This window comes from Ranitomeya imitator, chromosome 1 (genome assembly GCF_032444005.1).
Source record: "Ranitomeya imitator isolate aRanImi1 chromosome 1, aRanImi1.pri, whole genome shotgun sequence".
In the NCBI taxonomy this organism is placed as follows: domain Eukaryota; kingdom Metazoa; phylum Chordata; class Amphibia; order Anura; family Dendrobatidae; genus Ranitomeya; species Ranitomeya imitator.
Window position 1 is genome coordinate 967,876,055 of NC_091282.1, and position 23,939 is coordinate 967,899,993.

Consider the following 23,939-nt stretch of genomic DNA (forward strand, 5'->3'; position numbering starts at 1 on the left):
TAAAGAATCGGGAGTCTAGAATCCATATATACTTTATTTATTCAAATGTAAGAATAATACAATTAATAAATAATAGTAAGAAAGAACAAAAATAATAGGCAGTATATGGAGAAAACACCAAACAAAAGTTCAAAATTGGTGTGAAAATGTCACTGAACCACTTCACAACTAAATATATATAGTTTTGGTAAATGGTATTATCATTTTTTTTTACGAAATTCGGCAGGAGCTTGAAGAGCAACGTCACTGGGCCCGCCTCCACGCAGTAGAAACTTGCTGTGAGGTAAAAATTCAAAAATCACACCAAAATGGCGGGCGGAGTGTGTCACAGTACGGCACGTTTCTGATTGGTCGCTTGCAGCAGGCGGCAACCAATCAGACACTGGACACTGTTGACGTCACTTATCTCCGGACATTAGCTCCGGACATTAGCTCCGGACATTAGCTCCGCACATTAGCTCCGCACATTAGCTCCGGACAAAGCCACGGAAGTTGGCACAAATTGCAGGAAGTAATATTCTAGGCAATTAATCTCCGGACATTAGCTCCGGACATTAGCTCCGCACATTAGCTCCGCACATTAGCTCCGCACATTAGCTCCGGACAAAGCCACGGAAGTTGGCACAAATTGCAGGAAGTAGTATTCTAGGCAATTATATATTAGACTAGATGGCAGCCCGATTCTAAAGAATCGGGAGTCTAGAATCCATATATACTTTATTTATTCAAATGTAAGAATAATACAATTAATAAATAATAGTAAGAAAGAACAAAAAATGGCTGCACTTACCAGCTCTTGACAATTCTTGTTATTTAAGAAATTGCTGGGCAATAATGGACAATGTCCTTATGTGGCAAATAATAGAGCAATATACCCAATGTGGCAAAGAAGAGGTTAATAAACGGCAGTCTCTCAGTATAAGTCAGTGAATAATAGGCAGTATATGGAGAAAACACCAAACAAAAGTTCAAAATTGGTGTGAAAATGTCACTGAACCACTTCACAACTAAATATATATAGTTTTGGTAAATGGTATTATCATTTTTTTTGACGAAATTCAGCAGGAGCTTGAAGAGCAACGTCACTGGGCCCGCCTCCACGCAGTAGAAACTTGCTGTGAGGTAAAAATTCAAAAATCACACCAAAATGGCGGGCGGAGTGTGTCACAATCCCGCATGTTTCTGATTGGTCGCTCACAGCAGGCGGCAACCAATCAGACACTGGACACTGTTGACGTCACTTATCTCCGGACATTAGCTCCGGACATTAGCTCCGGACATTAGCTCCGGACAGGAAGTTGGCACAAATTGCAGGAAGTAGTATTCTAGGCAATTATATATTAGATATATATATATATATATACCTATACTATGTGTAGACATGTATTCTATTTTAACCTGTCAGTGTGATTTTACATTACACCACACTGAATTGACGGCTTTTCTGAAGGACACTGGTGCATATTTCTCGCAAGTCACACTGCTGATGGTCCATGTGGTGTGAGAGTTTTTCTAGCACCTATAGACTTTCATTGGCGAGTCTATACATGCTGCTATTTCACTCGCACGTATAATACGGCCGAGAAAAAAAAGCTGATGGGAGTTGCCCCAAAGATTAACAATGGGCCGAGTGCTATGCGATTTTTTTCTCGCATAGCACTCGTCCGTATTCCACTCTAGTGTGACTCCGGCCTAGTACACATACAAAATGTTTTTATAAAGTCACAGAACTATTTATGTGGATTATTTTTACTACGGACTGGTGATTAGGAGTGGCAAATTATAGAGGTAAGAGCAGGGCACTATATCATGTGCAGATTTACATTATCATCAAAAATTTTATTGTTATGCAGAACTGCAAATTGCTTCTAACAACAAATGGATCTATGGATCTGTAAACTAATATCAGAAATCCAAATAAAGATTAGACGTGGAGAAGATGTGAGTCACCGCATTGCTACTCCTACTGGATTCTAAACCGGCACCAGCAAGCACAAGCCATGCATGCCAGCTGGGTCTTGAATTGCTGGCAAAGCTTAACTCTTGTAACAAAGTATTTACCCATTATATTAAATTGTTACCTTAAGGCACAGAAAAAAGCAAGCTATGCCAGTTAAGACCGTTGTCACACTCCTTTCAGAGCCAAACAGCATGAGAAATGTATGGCAGCTTCCTCTATCCCATGGAATTAGTTTTGCATTCTGATACACCTCCCCTGCCAAAGATGCAGATTTAGGCCATGTGCACACGTTCAGGTTTTTTCACGTTTTTTTTCGCGTTTTTTCGCGCTAAAAACGCTATGAAAACTCATTAAAAACGCATACATTATGCATTCTATCATTTAGAATGCATTCTGCATGTTTTGTGCACATGGATGCGTTTTTTGCGCGAAAAAAAATGCATCGCGGTAAAAAAATTAGCATGTTAATTATTTTTGCGGATTTTCTGCGTTTTTCCCGCAATTCTATGCATTTGGGAAAAAACGCACAAAAAACGCATCAAAAACGCATCAAAATCGCGGTAAAAATGCATGCGGATTTCAGGCAGGAATGTCCAGTTTTTGTCAGGAAAATTTCTGCAAGAAATCCTGACGTGTGCACATAGCCTTAGGCCACTGTCACACTTGCGAGTGCAATGCGAGAAACTTGTATGAATACCCGGCACTCTGGACCGGAGTGTGTGGCTGCATATGCAGCTGAAGGCTCCGGTCCGAACCGCCGGCGGTAGTGCCAGGAATTGGTGAAAGAGACTCACATGAGTTTCTCGCATTGCACTCGCGAGTGTGACACTGACCTTACTCAAATGTCCGTTTTCCTCACATACAAAAAAAATGGCCAGGCTATTTTGATCAGAGTTTGATCAGAGTGTGGTCTGAGTGCCATCAGAGTGGAGAAAAAGAAAAAATAAGTTTCTCCACCTTCTCCTTCCTGACTCAGATGCGCGATCTGATTTTTTCATGAATCCATAGACTTGCATTGGTGATTTTGATCTGATCCTTGGATCAAAATTGGAAGACATGCTTTCCGTGGACCACTCGATCTGCAAAAAAATTCATGCCATGTAAATGGCCCCATACACTATCTGTGAAAACCATGTACAGAACTAATAAATGAATATCGGACGTCTGAATGAGACGTTGGCTACTCACAGGTATGAAAACCAGGTAATAATGATTTTTGCTATCAACAAGTCCAAAAATATTACTGCCAACTCTGACATAAAAATTAGGAAAATCATATATATATAGAAGCAGCAGAGCCACATGTCTACAGCACAGACTGGCAGGGTAGGCGGCTCAACAAAACTTTTCTCTCCAAGGTGGGCTGTGCATCTATAACATAATTATACCCTGTAGATATGATATAAATGTCTATATTCGGACACCAAAAAGAATAGTGGCTGAGAACCTAGTCAGCACATGAGATGTACAATTGCATACCTACAGTCACATGATCAAAGCTAAAGCTGGAAATAAAGGGCCATCCTGACAGTGTTCACATTGCACATTGTCAGGATTTAGCACTCTCCAGTCACATAGAGTGACTGCAGGAATTTATGTTGAGGAAAACCTCTTTAAGACCATGTGCACACTTTCTGTATTTGATCAGTTTTTTTTACCTCAGCATTTGCATGACAAAACCAGTAGTGGGTAATGAATCCAGAAGTGGTGACGAGTTTCTATTATACTTTTCCTCATGATTTTGGTTTACAAATACTGAGGTAAAAAACTCACCAAATACTCAACGTGTGCTCGTGGCCTGACATAGGTTGTTGTAAAGCGATTAATGTGTCCTGTACACGGCTCTGGCCAATGTGTAGGACCTCATGTTATTGCCTAGGCTAAATTATATCATATTAATCTTATAAGAAATAATGATCATATTAAGAAAGGGCACAGATTATATAACTAAAGTATTAACAGGTATCTAAATTCTGAAGGTGACATTGCAGGTTGAGACATGAGCCCGATACAGTGAAAGTCACCTGGCATGACGCTGTAAATGTTTTCCACTGATTAGGAATGCATAATGTCACTGCCATTACATAGACCACAGGCTGGAAATAACAAGAGCACACTGATCACTGGGATAAGACTGGTAACATCAGGAGCAGCACGTGGAAACACTACTGGGAATGTGCTACAATCACTACGGGCTCCGGATCATTTCTGCTGCTCTTATTTTTTCCAGTGACAAGCATTTAAAGCTCACACTATGCAGAAAGGCGGCAAAATTTCCATTGGGATTTGTGGAGGGAACATCCACAGTGGAATTCAGTATTAACAAAGTAGATAAAGCCTGAACCTAATTTCATCCACATATTGTCTAAAATAAATATGCGTGGAAAATGACACGGGGTGCGGAATTAATATTGGAGAAGACAAAATTCACAACAACCCCCAATTGCTTTGGGTTTTGCTTCAGATACCTGCAGGATCAGCAAAAAAAAAAAAAAAACAACAGGTTTTACAAGGGTTAAAATAAAAAAAAATATTCCCCACTATTCCCACGGGAAAATCAACACCAAGATCCACACAGGGATTTGTACAATATGGTGCACATTATTCACTCTGGATTTATTTGTGCATTTTTAAAATATTACTGCAGAAAGGGGTTTCAGTAATTCTTTTAAGAGCAGAGACAGACTGCTGTATTTCTCGTGCTAGAATCGCATCGCACTGCACGGACTGGCCGGCACCCTCCTGACCTGAGCAAGACAGCGTGATGGATTACTATGCAGCTCTCAGGCTCAGGTCAGGAGAGCAAATCGCACTCTGATCAAACTCTGATCACAAGGCTGTTATCAGAAGGTTCCTAGTGAATTGCATGTTATGTTAAGATTAATTAAAGAGAACCTTTCGGCAGGATTTTGCTGAGTAAACTTCAGACAGTGTCAGGTTGGCGCCGTTATACTGATTACAATGATTCCTGGGTTGATTAAATAAGTCTTGTGGTTGTTGCTATACATAATGCATGTAATACTGTGGGGTCACAAAAAAAAAATTCAACTTCATCAAAATGGCACCGGTAGCGCCTGCGCAGTAGCATCTATTGAAACTCAATAAATGCTAATGTGTAGGTGCTGCCACCGATGCCATTTTGATGAAGATATTTTTTTTTTTACCCCACCATAGTATAGGAATAAAGCCTAAATGCATATAGGCATATTAGGCATGTATCATGCTACGGCGGAGGCGCCATTTTGTTGAATGTAAATTTTGTTTTGTAACCCCACAATAACATATGCAGTATGTAAAATAGGGAGCCGGTCACTGAAGGATAAGTGACTTGTCATAAGCCCATACAGATGCATATGTAAGCAGAGCACCACACGAAGCCCCCACAGGCCACCCATAGCCTTGCCCACAGGCCGCCTCGGAGCACCAGAATCTTATTAAGGCCGGGGTCACATTTGCGTGTGTAATGCAAGAAACTCGCGCAAGTCTCTCCCATCAACACCCGGCACTGCCGCCAGCACTCGGGACCGGAGTGTGCGGCTGCATGTATTTCTATGCAGCTGAATGCTCTGGTGCCTAGTGCCGGCGGCAGTGCCGGGTGTTGATGGGAGAGACTCTCGCATTAAACACGCAAGTATGACACCGGCCTAACTGAAAAAAAAAAAAAAAAGATTAAACAACCACAAGATGGATTTTATCACCCAAGTATCAATTTAATCAGTATAACGGCGCCAAACTTACAGTGTCTGTAGGTTACTGAGCAAAATCCTGATGACAGGTTTCCTTTAACTTACCTATCACAAATTATTATGTAGAATTACATTCTGAAGGACATTGATTGCTTCGCTAACACAGAACATTATTATTCCTTCTGATAATATACATTTTATGTTACTGTGTATATAAATAAATGAAATAGTTTTGAAATGTTAAACACTTTAAACCACAGAAAAATGATAAATATTTGATGCAGTTACTGCAGTCTGCATTTTACCTATAAGTTCTTTAAATTAAAGAGTACTTTCTATAATCTACCTATCATCCATCCTATATCACTGACCTATCTATCTATCTATCTATCTATCTATCTATCTATCTATCTATCTATCTATCTATCTATCTATCTATCACACACCCATCCATCTATTGTAAAGAAATCACTCACCTAACGTCAGTCTCCCTTCATTATCATGACCTGATGTACTCACCATAGATTCCGGCTCTGATATTTCTTCAATGTTGTACCCATAGTAGTCCAAAATTTTCTCCAAATCACTTATATTTCCAACATGACCAATTGATTTCCCGGTGTGACATGCCTGGCAGAGTTGTGCATTGCCCATAACTATTTAACCCTAAGCTATGGACTTGTCGGCAGTGTCAGACATCCACGGACATACAGACATCCAGCGTTCACTACTTCTCCCAGTTTGTCCCTCTGCTCACTGGAGAATCTCTGGGGATTCATCTCCAACAACTGCGGTCATCACTGGGTGACCATTTCCAATTCGGGCACTGTCTGTCTATTTTTACACCTACTAGGCCAGTTATGCGTGTAAATGGCGTTAGGAGGGGGCAGCCTTCTCTGCACATGGAGTCACAGTCTGCCAGTGTGAAATGCCTCTCTGTGCCTGTGAGCCCTATTGAATTACTCACTGGGGGCCATGTTTTGTTTTGTTTTTTCCCCTCGCTGTCTTTCTGATTATGTAACAAATGCCACTAATAGATTACATTTTTCTCAATCACACTGCCACAAATCTATTTCAATAAATTATTAATACAAATGGAAGTTAGTATAATCGGTACTGAATTATTACATATACAGTAAACACAAACGTATTATATTATAAAACTTTCATACTTGAAAATGTGTTGTAGTCCAAGGGATTGTTCAAGCATACGGAAAAAGGAATACACACAAAGGGATTGTCCTCGTAAGACATGTAATCATTTATGCATTCTTCCTCCACTGAAGCCTATTTTACTGCTCCATAGGCAGTGATTTTTATATAATAATAATAAAAATAATAATAATAATAATAATAATAATAATGATAATGTACATAGTAGTTATCCAACTTTTGAAAATCCTTGTTACATACTCAAAATATAAAAAAATTAAACTTTGGAAGTGTATATATTTATTACCCCTGTGTAGTCACATACAGTTACGTATAGCACAAATAACGCCAGAGAGTTGCAAAATCATGTGCTGTTTTTTTGTTTCTTTTTTTTTTAATAGTGGTCAACTTGGAAAAGACAGGAGCAAAATTAAAAAAGGACACATCGGTATCAGGGCAAAGAACCTGAGAAACGCAGTACAGACCTAAGTCTGGTAGAGCTCTGCAATACAGAACCTTCAGAAAATATAAATATATAGTATCAGGCTCGGACTGGCTCATGGGATAACAGGAGAATCCTCTGGTGGGCCACTGTGTAGGAATGAACCACCACCCTCTTATATGAGGAGTACTTGGCACAATACACTTGATACACAGGTAAAGGCAACATCCTATTAATTTAACAATCAATCCAGTTTATTACTATAACATTTTGTGAATGAGGATAAAGTTTTATTTGCATGTAGGTAGAAAGTCCGACCTGTATAATATATACACGATATATACTGGATGCCGCTACGTCTTGGCAATGTATCACCACCAGTGAGGAGGGCAGCGGTTTTACAGCTCGAATAGAACCGTTCAGTATACCCTACATGTAGTAAAAATGACCTGGCATTGGCAATATAATTCTTCAGGTTGATATGTCAGTATCAAACTTACAAGGTTCATTTATAATTTGGGGTAAAACAAATTCAGAACTTTGTAAATAAAAAATAAAATTGGTTTAATTTGCCATTTTCTGGGACCTATAACTTTTGCATTAATTTGTCAAAGTATTGGAAAAAAATTGACACATTCCCCAAATGCAATTTTGACATGAGAATGATTAGCGCAGTTATTTTGGGAATAATGAATGACCTCTGGATTTTTCCTTCATGCTCCTGTACTCCAGATTAGAACGGCTGAATTTAATGAAACAGTGATTGACATTCTCAGACCGCACTGTTCAGGTCTCCGCACTCACAAAGGACAGAGCAAGAAGGAAACAGAACCTGTTCATATGTACTTTTACTATGGAAAGCTCAATTTATTCAGAAAGGAAAAAATTAAATATATTCCTCAAAAATATTATTTCATATATGTCTTTATTGGTGTATGATCCTCCTACATTTGTCCTGTGTAGCCATTAATTTTCTAGAATCTTCAGTCACAACTATGCATCCAATCAGCATTTGTCTATACGCTGTCCTTGCTCTCACATATTACAGAAATACTTTTGCCTATGCTCCTATTGACTTCAATGGAATTGTTCTGATGGCAAAGCTTTTCGGTGAGCGGCTGTTCTATTATTCTACATTTTTTAGATTTCAACACAAAAAAGATATACAGCATTAGATCAAATGAACCAAAAAGCACCAACAACAGCTTTTATGTCCAAAATATCAAACAATACTTTATTAACATTAGAGAATAAAAAACAGGTACAGGGGGAGCATGGGGAGACATGCAACAATGCAACACAAAACGTGCCCACTACAAGCCGTGGACGGCATATATAAAATGTATGAGTGAACAATACACAAATAGAGTAGACATATCACGGCGTAGCCAGATGTATAGCCATGGTCGGCAATCCTGGTGACAATTAAATATAAGGCATACAGCAATATAGTACACAAGCTATAATAGAGACATACCGAGATATATGTGCCCGTCACCACGCCGTCCACCTCTGACCCCGACGCGCGTTTCGGTTATGAAACCTTCCTTCCAGGGGCGACCCCTGAGGAAGGTTTCATAACCGAAACGCGCGTCGGGGTCAGCGGTGGACGGCGTGGTGACGGGCACATATATCTCGGTATGTCTCTATTATAGCTTGTGTACTATATTGCTGTATGCCTTATATTTAATTGTCACCAGGATTGCCGACCATGGCTATACATCTGGCTACGCCGTGATATGTCTACTCTATTTGTGTATTGTTCACTCATACATTTTATATATGCCGTCCACGGCTTGTAGTGGGCACGTTTTGTGTTGCATGTCTCCCCATGCTCCCCCTGTACCTGTTTTTTATTCTCCAATGTTAATAAAGTATTGTTTGATATTTTGGACATAAAAGCTGTTGTTGGTGCTTTTTGGTTCACTTCTTTTAGTGAATGTCGCAGTTTGTCCTGCTATTGTCCATATGAATGGTGGGGATTACTTTTAGGCTCTACTGCTGGGTCTTGTACCTTGTTACCCATTCCCCGAACATTTAGGATGTCATTTGTTGTGCAAGCATTAGATCAAAGCCTGAGATACGGCAACATCTCTGCACTGTTCTGGAAATATCACTCAGTATGTGCAGAAATTAGCCCCTGACTTCCTCACTACAGTATGTACAAAATCTAGATCACTAAGAGTAAGGGTACAACATGACAGGGCATCTGTCAAAATCTGATTTTACATTCGGAGGCAGTGGAACGGCTGCACAGGTAATTGTCCTCTAATAATAAAAAAAAGGATTCCTCTTTTTGTAGAGAACAAATGTGTTAATCATGAATAACAGAGAAACCGTATGCAAATCAGTCTGGCGGTGCACTGAGGGCGTGTCATTACAGTTGGAAGAAGCTGACATACATAGACCCGCCCCCAGTGCACTGCCTGCCCGTTTATCTCATATGAAGCATATTCCAATGGATCAGTCACAGGTATCAGGCAGATGTCCTTGGCTCTTCGCCCGATCAGTGGCTCTCGGCGGGTCTCCTGACCGGAGCGTGGCAGCCTTATAGAAATATATGAAGCCATCATGCTCTGGTCAGGAGACCCTCAGCCAGTCTGTGATCAGAGACCCATGGACGTTTGTATTAGCCCTTAGTATGTTTTTAAATGCCTCATTCTCCCAGGGCCCAGGTCCATGGCTCTCACCGCTGCACTCGTCTTTGTTCAGAGCTGCAGTTGCGGCGTCACATCTACAATGCTGCAGTCAGTCACAGAGATTTATGGCCCAGATGACGTAGATGGCATGAGCTGCTGAGCTCAATGATTGACGAAGCACTGCTGATGAGATGATACCGCTGCAACTGATCAGCAGACCAGGGAACTGGCAAGAGGAAGTGCTGAACTCCAAGAGGGCAAGTAAGAGATCAGTTTATTTTATACATAGGTGAGTCTATAGGCCGAATCTTTGAAATGTGAAAACCCCTTTAAGCCTCATTCAGACCACTGTTTTTCACATACGCAAAAAAAAAAGTCCAAGTGTTTTCTCATGTATGGCTCAATAAATGAATTAGAATGTTTCTCCTATCTGCTGTAATGTTAATCATGGACAGCACACAGATTGTAGACCGATGGCACACGTGTGCGGTCTGTGAAATTCATGACTTGTATACTTGTATCGTTACTTTCATCCATGCTGCCTGAAAAAGACGGACATGGAATTGTGCATGTATACAGTCTGCAAAAAACACGGACATGTGAACACTCCAATAGACTATAATGGGTACGTGCTCTATCCGTGAAAATCATAGACAAAACACGTACGTACAACACGGACGTCTGGATGAGGCCTAAAAGCTGATCGAATACTGATGAAGAATGGACAAGTCAACAACATGGGGAAAAAATGCACACACTACAGAAACGAGAGGGAGAGAATCTCACACCAAAGATCGGGTCCCGATTGGCTTCCATGGTGTTTGGGTTAAAGTTCGGGTAGAGTTCTGGTACCAGAACCAAACTTCCACAGGTCCGCTCATCCCTAGTAGTTAGGGTTTGTGCAGATGAGCGTATTTTTGGTCCAACTGCAATCCAACAAAATAATGTATCACAAACAGACAAATGTTATGTTATGTCCAATTTTTTCCTTGGACACAGTCTAAGTCGCAGTGTGCCCAAGTTTGATCCAATATTCAGATCGCACTCGGCCATGAAAGCCACTGAGTCGGTGGAAATCATCTGACTGCACTCGGATGACATCTGAGTACAGTCCAGTTTCCACGGACTGACAGAATGGAGATGATGGATTAACTCTCTTCTTCATCCTCTGCTCATCAGTTGGATCACATTGTGATCATACTCTGATCAGACTGCTCAGAATTTCATTTCCATAATTGACCCGATTCTCTAGGATGAGAGAATACACGTCGTCTGCACATAACCCTACAGCACTCCTTACTAAAGATAACTTTTTAAAGATTTCCGCTTTTGGAACACTCCTTTTCGTGGCTGCAGTTTGTTTAAAAAATCACGCTGCGCATTACTCACCCTCCCCAGGTTCAGCATTGAGCCTCCACTGCTGCTCCCATTATCTAACATCACATCGATAGTGTGACAACCAATAAGGCCCCTTTCACACATCATCTTTTTGCCATCAGTCGTAATCCGGCAAATTTTGAAAAAAAAAAACGGATCCGGCGACTGATGCCGCCGGATCTGTTTTTTTCTCATAGACTTGTATTAGCGACAGATTGCGACGGATGGCCTCACGTTTCATCCGTCGCTCGCCGGATCCATCGAAAATTGTTTCTCCGGAGACAACTGACAAAGTAACATTTTTTGTGTATGTAAAAAAAACGGACAGCGACGGATCCGTTGCCGTTCATCGTTTGCTCGAATGGAAGCCTATGGGCGCCGGATCCATCAAATGACAGAATCCGGCGAAGGATTCCGTTTTATTTAACTGAGCATGCTCTGATCCAATTAGCCAGATCCGCCAGTCGGATCCATCCAAAAAACGGATCTATCGCATCAGTTTTTCACAATCTGCGACGGATCCGTCAAGCCAACCCAACGGATTGTGACTGACGGCAAAATACTGATGTGTGAAAGGGGCCCAAGGTCAGCAGCTTTTGCCTGAGTAGAGGGCACAAGTGACTCACAGCTTACTGACTGGCTGCAGCGCAGTCAACGTGACATCAGCGCTGCAGACAATAACAGACACCTGAAGTTACAGCAGAGACTCAGGTTTTGGACTGGGGGAAGGTGATTAGCCAAGGGAAAGGGGATTTCTGAAAGCGGAAAGGGCCTGTGACTGAAACACATAAATGTGAATTTAGGTGTCCTCTAGATGTGATCTGAGCAGATAACACGTCAGTAATATTAGGCATGGTTTATGCAATGTAGAGTGTTTCCGACATGATTCTCCTACCACAGTGATGTGATCCCTGCGACTCCCCGCGCTGCGCACACGCCGTATCCTAGCAACCAAACATTCCTCCATACATCCAGCAGCCATTACATAAGAACAGGTAGCCGACATGTATATCCGCCTCGTTCCCTCCCCTTACATCTGTCTTCAGATTCTGATTGTGAAGTGCCCAGGAGTATGCCGACACTAAATAAATAAAGCCCACAAATTTTATCAGTGTTCGTCTACTATTAAATACATGAGGCAACAGTGCAAAAACAGCAACTTTACACCAGGACTATTAGCATTATTGGTGCGATTACAGCGCGACATGGTCTTCATCATGATGATTTTTTAAGATAACGTAATGCAGTCTAGTGTTACCGATGCACTCACCGCTATTGATCAGATACAGGCCTCGTTCAGATGTCCGAGATTTTTCACATACACAAAAAAATGGTCTGAGATCCCTGAGTGTTTTGGACGAGTTTCAGCCATGTATGTCAGTTTTTACCTTCAGAGTTTAATCCATGGGCGTAGGGCAAGCATGGGTTAAATAAATAAAATGGGAAAAGCAGGGGCTTTGTGGGGGTCAAAAGTTTAAAGGGGGGGTGGTAACAGTTAGAGCGGGGTACTAAACGGCATGCAGACACCAAGGAGAAAGTTCCCGCTTTGTAATTTGGGGGTTTAAGTTATGTTGACTCATTGGAAGTAGTGAATGGGGGTTTTGGCAAACAGTGGTGAGGGGGTTCTTGGAGTTGGTGGCAAAACTGTGATTGGGGGTGTACATTGGCTGGATAGTAATTTCCCCTTTATGTTCGGCTTTTGGTTAACTGTCTGGTGAATATTGGGTCTCTTCAGGGTGGGGTCCCTGGGAGTTGGTGATATGGAAAAGGTTTTAAAAGGAATCTGTAACCCCAAAATTTGAGTATGAGCTGCGGCCACCGGCATCAGGGGCTTATCTACAGCATTCTGTAATGCTGTAGATAAGCCCCCGATGTATCCTGAAAGATAAGACAAACAAGTTAGATTATACTTACCCAGGGGCGGTCCCAGTTCGGTTCGGGTCCGATGGGTGTCGCGGTCCGGGTCCAGCACCTCCCATCTTCATGCGATGACGTCCTCTTCTTTTCTTGAAAGAAGCTGCAAGTACTGCAGTGCTCAGGCGCCGAGCCTCTCTGACCTTTCCCGACGCCTGCATACTGCAGTGCTTTGCTCTGCCCTCAACAGGACAGACAATGTACGCCTGCGCAGGAGCCGCGGCAGGAAGAAAAGAAGAGGACGTCATCGTATGAAGATGGGAGGCACAGGACCCAAACCATGACACCCATCGGACCCGAACCGGGACCGCCCCTGGGTGAGTATAATCTAGCTTGTTTTTCTTATCGTTCAGGGTACATTACAGAATGCTGTAGATAAGCCCCTGATGCCGGTGGCCGCAGCTCAATCTCAAATTTTGGGGTCACAGACTCCCTTTAATGCTACAAAGGTACCCCTGAGCCTGTGGTCACGGCTGGGTGTAATGCTGGATGGTTCATTATTATTATAGATTGGTTTCCACCAGGTTTGGGACCTCCAAGAACCTCCTGGCTTTCAAGTAATGTATTGTTGTAATGTTTGTATAATAAAAGGCCGATTTGGCCAATTAATCCAAAGAACGACAAGTGTTTTATTGGGTCAGGATCCGCGGGACTAGGGTGGTGGTGTGAAATGGTTGGCTGGTAGCAGGGGGGACAGTCAGAGGGAAAGCCTCTCCAATACTGCAGTCATGGTACATTTATATCCATCAAAACCACTGTTGGAGCACGCATGAGATTCCCGGATGTCTGAATCAGGCATTAGTCTTTTGTGCAGGTTTTGAAGCCAAAACCAGATGTGATTCATAAGGGGATAAAAGCATAAATGGCAGATTTTACTTCCCTCATACTCGCTCTGGTCTAAGATGCTCCTCACCTTACAGTATAGATAGGTGTTGTGGATGGATTTACCCAATATTCACCATTCATGATAAGGAAAGTTTATAATAAGTACAAAATACTGTATATGGCAAGTCCTTTACTTTCAGTCCATTTCTGTTATAGGACAATTGTGGCATATTTATCTTGTTAGATGTTACCAATAATTCTTCCTATTCCCCTAAAAAAAAACCTGAACTGGCCAGCCTGCTTATTGCACATCAGATGTCAGAGTCCTGTTCTGTTCCAGTAGATGCTTCCTCGGTTGTATCCTCCTGCCGCTAGCAGAGGCAGTATTTAGGAGCTATCATAGGACTACATGTAAGTCCCAGGTATGAAGAACAGTGACGGGAGCATCCGTATCTCACCGGCCATGCTCCCTGGCCCCCAACAATTCACACTGGACTTAGGTCCAAAATAATAATAATATAATAATAATAATTTTATTTATATAGCGCCAACATATTCCGCAGCGCTTTACAAATTAAAATGAATAAAACACTATACAGCTGATAGTAATTCAACACTTTCCATACATAACTTGCAGAAGAGGAAGAACTCATCTACAATCTACTCCATGATTGCTTTTGAGGATGACTAATGTTCAAAGGAAAAGTTCTGCTGGCCATCCTCTGCGGATACATTCACCTAGGCACTACAGAGTGCTAGCATTGTAAAAGCTAGGACAGCTAGGCTCACAATAGTAACCCACTATTATGGTGTAATACATACTAGGCTGCTCCAGGGTATGACATGATTACTGCATCTCATTCTGATGTATTTCTGTAATATTTTAGATGTTGTTTTTTTTTATAATGTAGAGAACAGAGCAAACTGTACCAGTCATAGGAGTCACTGTCAATTAAATCAAGCAAATTAAATCAAATACATATAGTTATCACATGGAACTATATATTACCATAGGCACTTTAGACAGTAAAAGAACGGAGTTGGGATATCATTTTTTCATCACAATTTCAATCGGGTCGGTCATAATGAAAGAATAAAACTGGGCATGCTCTCAATGCTAGGATGAGAAAGGAACACTGACATACGGGTCCATCTGGCATTTGGCGGAGGAGAGTGGTCCCTGCATTGTGAGCTAATCCCAGAGGGAAAGGCACAAAGGAAGAATAAGAGGAGTAACAAATAGGGAAAAAAAGCAAAAAACGGCCTGTGTCCATGTAATACATTAAGGTAAAACACAACTCACTGATGGAAGCTGATGGCAAAAATTGTCAGGTGTGTAAGGCCATGATAGATCCAAGATCGTAATGTCTAATACACACATACAATGCGTAAATGATGAAGCTTCACATTACGGGCCTGTGTGCGCCTTAGGCACAATTTAATTATATTGAGTGAGTGGTCTTTCAATTGTAAATTAAAGATGTGAATCGATTGCAGATGGTTCAAGGCTACCTTGGAATAGACAATGCAGCCACACTAGAAGGTTCACCCTAAAAATTGTGATCAGTTTGGGTTCTTGGGTGGGTGCATAAGCCAAATTCGAAGGCTCTAAATAAGATTGGCTTGTATTCTATTCGTTTTTATAAGTGTTGTCCCTGGTTTCTGAATAAGCAATAAAGGCTTCATAGAAATCATTGCAATGCAAATACTTTTATTCCACCTTTTTTTTTTCTTTTGGGAAATCTCAAAGACAGTGGTAAGTTATTTTCCTTTCTAAAGGAAGAGAAACAGAAGCAAACTCAACTCTAAAGTATAAATAAATCTTTGCAATAAATAACTACACAGAATACAAATACCATGGCCGCATAACGCAGAACCAGCGTGTAACTAAAACGAGCTCTCGGCAGAAGCTAAAACATCCTCCCAAAATAATAAAACTAATTGTAATTAATCTCATATACTGTATGTCTCGTACTCAGAGACACAATCATAAGTCAACATCCCCCAATATCTGTGACTACAGAAATGACATCTGTGTAAAAGGAGCCACAAGCTGCCACATGAAGAAAAATGTGAAACGCTCAGAAATACTTGATGGGTGGATAGATTAATAAATGAAAGGCAGGAACAAAGGAAGAACCTCAGCTGTTCAGACATAATCACTTGATCGGCGCTCAAGGAAACAAGCTTCGGGCACTATTGGCAAATGCTGACGTAACCAAAGCCTTCATTGCATGGACATGTCACCAGTCAGAAAAAGCGGACAAGAGTAAGTATAATTGGGCTAAATTCTGTATTTCTAGTCTTAGGACCCCAAAAATGAACATCCAAAATATTTAAAGACTTGTTGTAAAGTCATTAAAAACATAAGTGACTATGGTCCCAAGCACAAAAGGTGTAGAGAGCCCCTACTTCCCCACCACTAACGCCATGCGGTCTGGGACAGGAGATCGCCTTACATCCACCTCTTACTTCTGCTTGGGGGAAAGCGTTTCTGCATCTGCAGGTGGTAATGATGTGCCCAATAAAGACTTAAATGTTGCTAGAGAAACATATACTGTAAGGGTCCCCAACCTTCTTACCTCGAGAGCAACATTCAGCTCTAAGAGAGGGTTATGAGCCACATCCAGAGACCCGAGGAGAGACATCCAGAAGCCATCTCCCTCACTGAACTGACACTTAGAGCCCCCATTACCGGTACAATGACAGTCAAAGCTTCCCCACAGAAGTTACACCAAGGCAGTATGCTTGCACCCATAGGTTCCCACCTTTACCCTCATTCGGTTTTGTTGCATCAAGCACTCCCACCATGCTATCACATTCAGCATTACCCACCTCCTCTATCTGGTGGGATCATCCTAAGTGTGACTTAACACTTACTGAATTTATATGTACATGCAGCTACTCACAACGTCACCATATGGAGACCTGCTCTTCATAAGACCTGGTACTGACGCACTGACTTGGCAGACATCTGCGAGCCACACATCACTGTCCTGCGAGCTACGTATGGCTCCCGAGCCACAGGTTGCAGATCCCTGACATATAAATCAGTATAGAGGCTGAAAATGTAACACTTCAATTAAGAAATTCCACTTTTTTGCCCGCAAATATTTTAGACTGTATGTACAAATCCAAAGCGTTTCTTCTTTTCTTGGTGATCGAGAGTCATGTCCTCTCTCCAGTACCCAAAGGATGTGGAATATTTAATATGGAAATGAACGTTCCCATCAGACTTATGATAAGAGACATGAGCCTATGTACAAATATTTAGCCCTCCGCTGGGAGAAAAGGAAGTGACTTCCGCACTATTGCTTTCATGCCTGCCGTCAGCTTGTATGAGCTAGAAATTATCTATAACAGTAGAGTTGTACTTTACATATAGAGATTTAGTTCGGTTACAGCCATTGAAGACAAAAGTTCAATTTCTAGCCCTTAGTCAAGATATAATGTCCTGATGGCACCCAGATTTCCAACTAATCCTTCAACACACTGGTGGCCTCAGAGAGAAGAGGGCCCCTGTGCCAGAACAGAATCTGGGCCCCCTGGAGTCCAATAGCTCATCATAATGCACAATTACATCTGCTTTGGTATGTGCACAAGTACCGGTATTTGGTGCAGAAATTTCTTCACCATTTCTACATCTTTGGGAAGGAAAAACGTAGTGGTAAAAATGTGCGTTTTTGCTTTGTTTTTTTTACTGGCGCTTTTTTGTGCAAATTCTTACTCACCCATTAGGCTATGTTCACACATTTCTCCTTTGCTGCAGCCAAAACATGATCTCTTGGTAGCAAAAAAAAAAATCTGCAAACAAAAAGGAGGTTTTGTTGGCTTTTTTGCTGCTATTCTTGCTGCGTTTTTCAGGATCCCAAAGTTCAGCCTTGCTGCCACCATACAAGCCTGAGCAATGCAAGATGTTAGGCTACCGATGTAAAATGCGAAACCATAAAACAATTTTTTTTACAAAGGGCAATTTGATCAAATTAAGAAGTAGAAAAAGTTTTTTAGATCTGAAAAAATGATAACTATTCTGAACAAAAAGGTTCATGAGCTCCCTGTGGGGGGGAGGGGGAGTGGGGCTGAATTGGTCAGGCGTAGTATACCTAAGACATTGGTATTGGATTGAGTTGGTCGGGCATTGTTCACTGTCACACATTGGTCATGCTTTGTTTACTTTAACACATCAGTAATTTTAATTAAACTGTACTAATACTAACAGCCATATTCATGTGAAGAGATCAAGGCATTTTGGTTTAAACTTGGGGAAAATCACAAAAATAAATGGGTTTCACATACTGCCATACTGCTGTACTTGTTTTTTTCCACTAAAAATGCTGCAAAAAACTGATGGCAACATTTTTGCTTTGTTTTTACACTTACTTATTAATTTCTTTAGATGAAAAAATGCTGGAAAAATGACAAGCTTTCGAAAAACTGCTGCAAAAACTGATCAGGCCACAGCATTTCGATATAGTGGGAGGTCTCATGCATTCCCTTTCCACTTCCTGCCGACTTCAACTCAAAAATATTTCACAAATCCGTTAATTCCTCAGCCAAGAATCTGCAAAAACCCTAGTCCATGCCCTCATCATCTCTCGCCTTTACTACTGCAACCTCCTGCTCTGTGGCCTCCTCTCTAACACTCTCGCACCCCTCCAATCTATTCTAAGCTCTGCTGCCCGACTAATCCACCCGTCCCCCCGCTATTCCACGGCCTCTCCCCTCTGTTAATCCCTTCACTGGCTCCCCATTGCCCAGAGACTCCAGTACAAAACCCTAACCATGACGTACAAAGCCATCCACAACCTGTCTCCTCCATACATCAGTGACCTCATCTCCTGGTACTTACCTACACGCAACCTCCGATCCTCACAAGATCTCCTACTCTACTCCCCCCTTATCTCCTCTTCCCACAATCGTATACAAGATTTCTCTCGCGTATCACCCCTACTCTGGAACCCTCTACCACAACACATCAGACTCTCGCTTACCATCGAAACCTTCAAAAAGAACCTGAAGACCCACCTCTTCTGATAAGCCTACAACCTGCAGTAACCACCGATCGACCAAACCGCTGCACGACCAGCTCTACCCTCGCCTACTGTATCCTCACCCATCCCTTGTAGATTGTGAGCCTTCACGGGCAGGGTCCTCTCTCCTCATGTACCAGTTATGACTTATATTGTTTAAGATTATTGTACTTGTTTTTATTATGTATACCCCTCCTCACATGTAAAGCGCCATGGAATAAATGGTGCTATAACAATAAATAATAATAATAATTTGAGGTGGTCAAAGGCCCTCATTGTGGCGGTTAGGGGGATCCCTGCAGTTGTCTCTAAGGCCAGGATCACACACAGCGAGATACGGCCGAGATTCACAGGTTAAAACCCAGCTCTCGCACGGCCGCATAGCAATACATGGAGCCGCACGCTCCGCTCTGGAGTGCCGGTGCCAGAGCTTGTTTTTAACCTGCGAGACTCGGCCGTATCTCGCTGTAGTGTGACTCCGGCCTAAATCTAAGTCTGGGAGATCCATTGGGATATGGATTCCTCAATTGGTTATTATAACATGGTTTTTTTTGCTCTAGTGAATTTTTTTTTTTTTTTTACGGCAATGGATTTTTGGATCCCCATGAAGTGTAAGTGGACAATGGATCACATGGGGCTATGGTGCTCCCGAGCCAGTGGGATAAAGGCTGGGAGTAATTTATGGTCTATTTATTTATGTTCACGGTTTATGTTTTGGTAATCGCCAGATTTTGGGAACTTCAAGGACACTCCCAGTGTTTTTTTTATATTATCTGTGCTTTAATATTGTATGTTGTTTAAATCGAGGCTGCTGTGGCCAATATTACCCAAAATAACGACGTTATCATTTTATTTTCGGGATTTGTAATTGGGGAAAGTAATTTCGGATTAAAAAAATATGGGAGCTATCCCACCGTAAACATCGACAATACCAGCGTCATGACGGCTCTTTTAGACATTGTCCCCTGCACTTCAGTCAGTGAAAGCAGCACAGATTACAATTTGTAATTAAAATGTGTCCTGACTCACAGCCAAACGTCTGGCAAAGCCTCCATAAAATCCGGCAAGACAACATGTAAGAAAATACAAAAAAAAGTGTCTGAACATTTGGTAATCTTGCTCTTCAAATGAATGTGTTAGAGAGGATTTGGCCCATTACAGTACAAGCTGTTCGCCTATCAATTCAGAAATCAAATAGGAGGCCTCCAACAATGATATTGTCTGGCCCTGCGAAAACAGATAGGACAATCTCAAATGACACCATGTGCAAGCGCGCAGACATTTTAGAGATGAAATGGGCAGAAATGATTTCCTACTGAGAACAGGATGCTTGAGGGGCAAAGGTTACAAGGTTTTCCTTCCAGGGATATTGTATTTATTCTACACATGATACACAACTGTTTCCATTCAGAAATCAACAGACACTGTATTTCCTAAATAAAATGATGAGAATTAGTCACATTCTTTTCTTTGCTATTTGTTGGGGATTTTTTTTTACTTAAAGAGAGTTTTTACTATTATGATCTTGATGAACTATCCTTGGAATAAGTTATCGATATCGATTCAGTGAAAGTCTAAGGGCTCTCTCACACGGATCGGATCGATTATGGTAATGACACTCGGATCACACTCTGATCAGAGTTTTAGCCAAGTTTCTGATTATTGTGATCCCATTCTCTCGCATGAAAGAATCACAGGTGCGGAGAAGAACGTAAAGCGGTATTCTCATCTCCAAGATCCTATCCCATCAAGTAGTAGGTGTAACAATAACAAAATTAACCAATACCTCCAAGTAGAAATGTAGTATAGTTCTTCTGACTTGCAATGTCTCATTCTTCATGTGCAGGCATTGCAGGACCTTAGGTATTCATGGATACAACCACTAATATAGCGACAGCTAGTTGCTAGTGGTTGTAACCATGGATACATAAGGTCCTGCAATGCCTGCACATGAGGAAAAAGACATAGCGAATCAGAAAAACTATACTACATTTCTAACTGGAGGTATTTGCTAATATTATTATTATTGCATCTACTACATATTGGGATAGGATCTTGGCAATCTCTATCTTCTCCATTGTTTGTGAGTAAGGCTATGTGCCCACGTTGCAGAAATGCTGCGGAAATGTCGCAGCATTTCCGTAACTCCCTGCCATGGGTAAAAGGCATGCGGAATTCGCATGCATTTTCCCACAAAATACAAACGTTCTGCAAGCGTTTTTAGCTTGCAGAATGCTTGCGTTTTCCAAGCGATTTGAAGCATCGCTTGGAAAAGTGATTACCAGGTTGGTCACACTTGTGAAGCATAGTGCTGGACAAGTGTGACCAACATTTTACTATTGATGCTTTCTATGCAGCATCAATAGTAAAAGATAGAATGCTAAAAATAATTAAAAAAATAAAAAATATGGTTATTCTCACCTTCTGATGGCCCCCGATCTCCTCAGCGGAACGCCCGGTACGTTCCGTTCCCAGGGATGCTTTACGCAAAGGACCTTTGTGACGACACGGTCGCGTTACCCGACGTCATCTCAGGTGATTCGTGCAATGCACCCCTGGGAACGGAAGCCGACGCGTGCACCGCTGAAAGCCAGGAGGACTTCGGGGCCGTCAGATGGTAAGTATACCCCTATTTTTTATTTTAATTCTTTTTTTTTACACAAATATGGATCCCAGGGCCTCCTCTCCTGCAGACCCGGGTACCATCCGCACATGAAGCGCTAACTTTACGCATGGTGGGCATAGCCACATGCGTAAAGTGAGTGTTTCAATGCAATCCTGTGGCTGCAGAATCGCCGTGATTCCACAGAAATAATGAACATGCTGCAGATTTTACCGCTATGCGATTCCGCAGCGGGAAAATACACAGCATGGGCACAGCAACTGCGGAATCCCATAGGATTGCATGAGAATCGGTTTTTAAGCATTTTTAAGCGTTTCCGCTGTGGCAAAAATCAAGGCAGAAACGATTTAAAAAACGCAACGTGGGAACACAGTCTAAATCAGACTTCACTCGGATGACAACTGAGTGCAGTCTGATGTTTTACAGGCACCCAGAGAATTGTATGTATTGTATGATCTGATTTGCGGAGCTACTCGGAGAATGCGGCAATTTCTTTTTCATGCTGAATTGGCATGAGAAGAATATCGCAGTTTTGCACTGCCCCATTGTATAACATTAGGCCGACTGCCATCCGATAAAACATTAGATAGCAGTCGGTTGAGTTGTACGCTTGTGTGAGCAAGCCCTAAAACTTGTCAGTCCCATCGATCAGCAGTGACGGTATATACACAGGGTACGGTGCAGAATGAGACACTATCATACTATTTAGTGGCCCGGGGACTACAGATCAGCTACTATTGAAATTAGTTTTCGGTGTCATGGGCCATTATAACTCACTGTCCCGCTACCACTAAAACTGTATGTACTGCACCTTTAAACACACAGAAGAAACCATTGTAAAGCATCATCCATTAACCCAGAGTAGCTTACTAATGGGCTGACAGTTCCTCTATTTTCAGACCACCGCTGCTTATAGGAGTGAGTCAATTCATAGTCCTATATTAGCCTACAATGAGACCATAAATTTACAAGAAAACAACGTATTTCTAAAAAATTAATAAAAAATTAATTGAACATTTTACTTTTTTTTAATCCAGTATTTTTTTTTAAAGTTTTAATCAAAAGGCCTCAATCTACTCCCATGAACCAGAATCTGGTATACAGGAAAATACAGCAAATGCTAGGGTAAGAAAAAAAATATACCGTACCATAATGTATGGTCAGTACGATGCATGGGTATAGTATGGTGACACACTGTAAATACCATAATTTGTAGATTGTGAGCCCTCGCGGGCAGGGCCCTCTCTCCTCCTGTACCAGTTGTGACTTGTATTGTTTAAGATTATTGTACTCATTTTTATTATGTATACCCCTCCTCACATGTAAAGCGCCATGGAATAAATGGCGCTATAATAATAAATAATAATAATAATAATGGCAACAACAGACTTTTATTGTCTCCACATATACAGTACTGTACATAAGTGTTTGGCAGCTGTAATATTGCCCTTTTATTGATGTCCTCAATGCTGAGAAATACAGGCAGATACTTCAGGCAATACCATCAGGGAGGCGGCCTATGTATTCTGCAGCTGGACTATGGTTCCAAATATGCAGCCAATGTCACTGAGGACGATCTCCAAGAAAAGAAGACAAATAAGGAAGGAGTCCTGGAAGTTATTATATGACCACATAGTGCACCTAAAATGTCTTTTCTAAATATTTATCTTCACACCCTAACCACTTTTGTAAAGAGTTTATTATACAGATCTGGCAAAAATTAAGAGACCGCCACATCAAATCCCTGTCATGGGCAGCCCAATCTCCAAACCTGAACCCCATTGAAAACCTCTGGAATGTAATCAAGAGGATGATGGATAGTCACAAGCCATCAAACAAAGAAGAATTGCTTACATTTTGCACCAGAAGCAGTGTGAAGACTGGTGGAAAGCATGCCAAGACGCATGAAAGCTGTGATTAAAAATCATGGTTATTCCACAAAATATTGATTTCTGAACTCTTCCTGAGGTAAAACATTAGTATTGTTGTTTCTAAATGATTATGAACTTGTTTTCTTTGAATTATTTGAGGTCTGAAAGCACTTGTTTGTTTGTTTTATTTTGACCATTTTTCTTTGTCAGAAAAAAAATAAAAAATGTATTGCTTGGAAATTCGGAGACGTTGTCAGAAGTTTATAGAATAAATTAACAATTTACATTTTACTAAAAAACATACCTATAAAGAGAAAAATCAAACAAACTAAACATTTTGCAGTGGTCTCTTAATTTTTGCCAGAGCTGTGTAATAGCCTTTTTACTTCATTTCCTGTGACTTTGCTTGCACGGAGTCAC

The 23,939-nt window shown here is 41.4% G+C and overlaps 1 protein-coding gene across 47 annotated transcripts in view; it reads right to left on the minus strand.

Annotated features, from left to right (window-relative positions):
• The window catches only part of ANK2 (ankyrin 2), a 732,820-nt gene that overhangs the window by 357,451 nt on the left and 351,430 nt on the right, over window positions 1-23,939 (minus strand). For 26 of the 47 annotated variants that reach the window (XM_069743785.1, XM_069743782.1, XM_069743819.1 and 23 more), the window contains exon 1: window positions 6,166-6,315. The exons of 20 other annotated variants lie outside the window; for them this stretch is intronic. In XM_069743785.1, coding sequence (XP_069599886.1) covers window positions 6,166-6,300 — 135 coding nt within the window. In that variant the 5' untranslated portion in view covers window positions 6,301-6,315. Of the gene's footprint in view, window positions 1-6,165; window positions 6,316-23,939 lie in introns of those variants that run through there. One more of the 47 variants, XM_069743793.1, reaches the window with a different exon arrangement.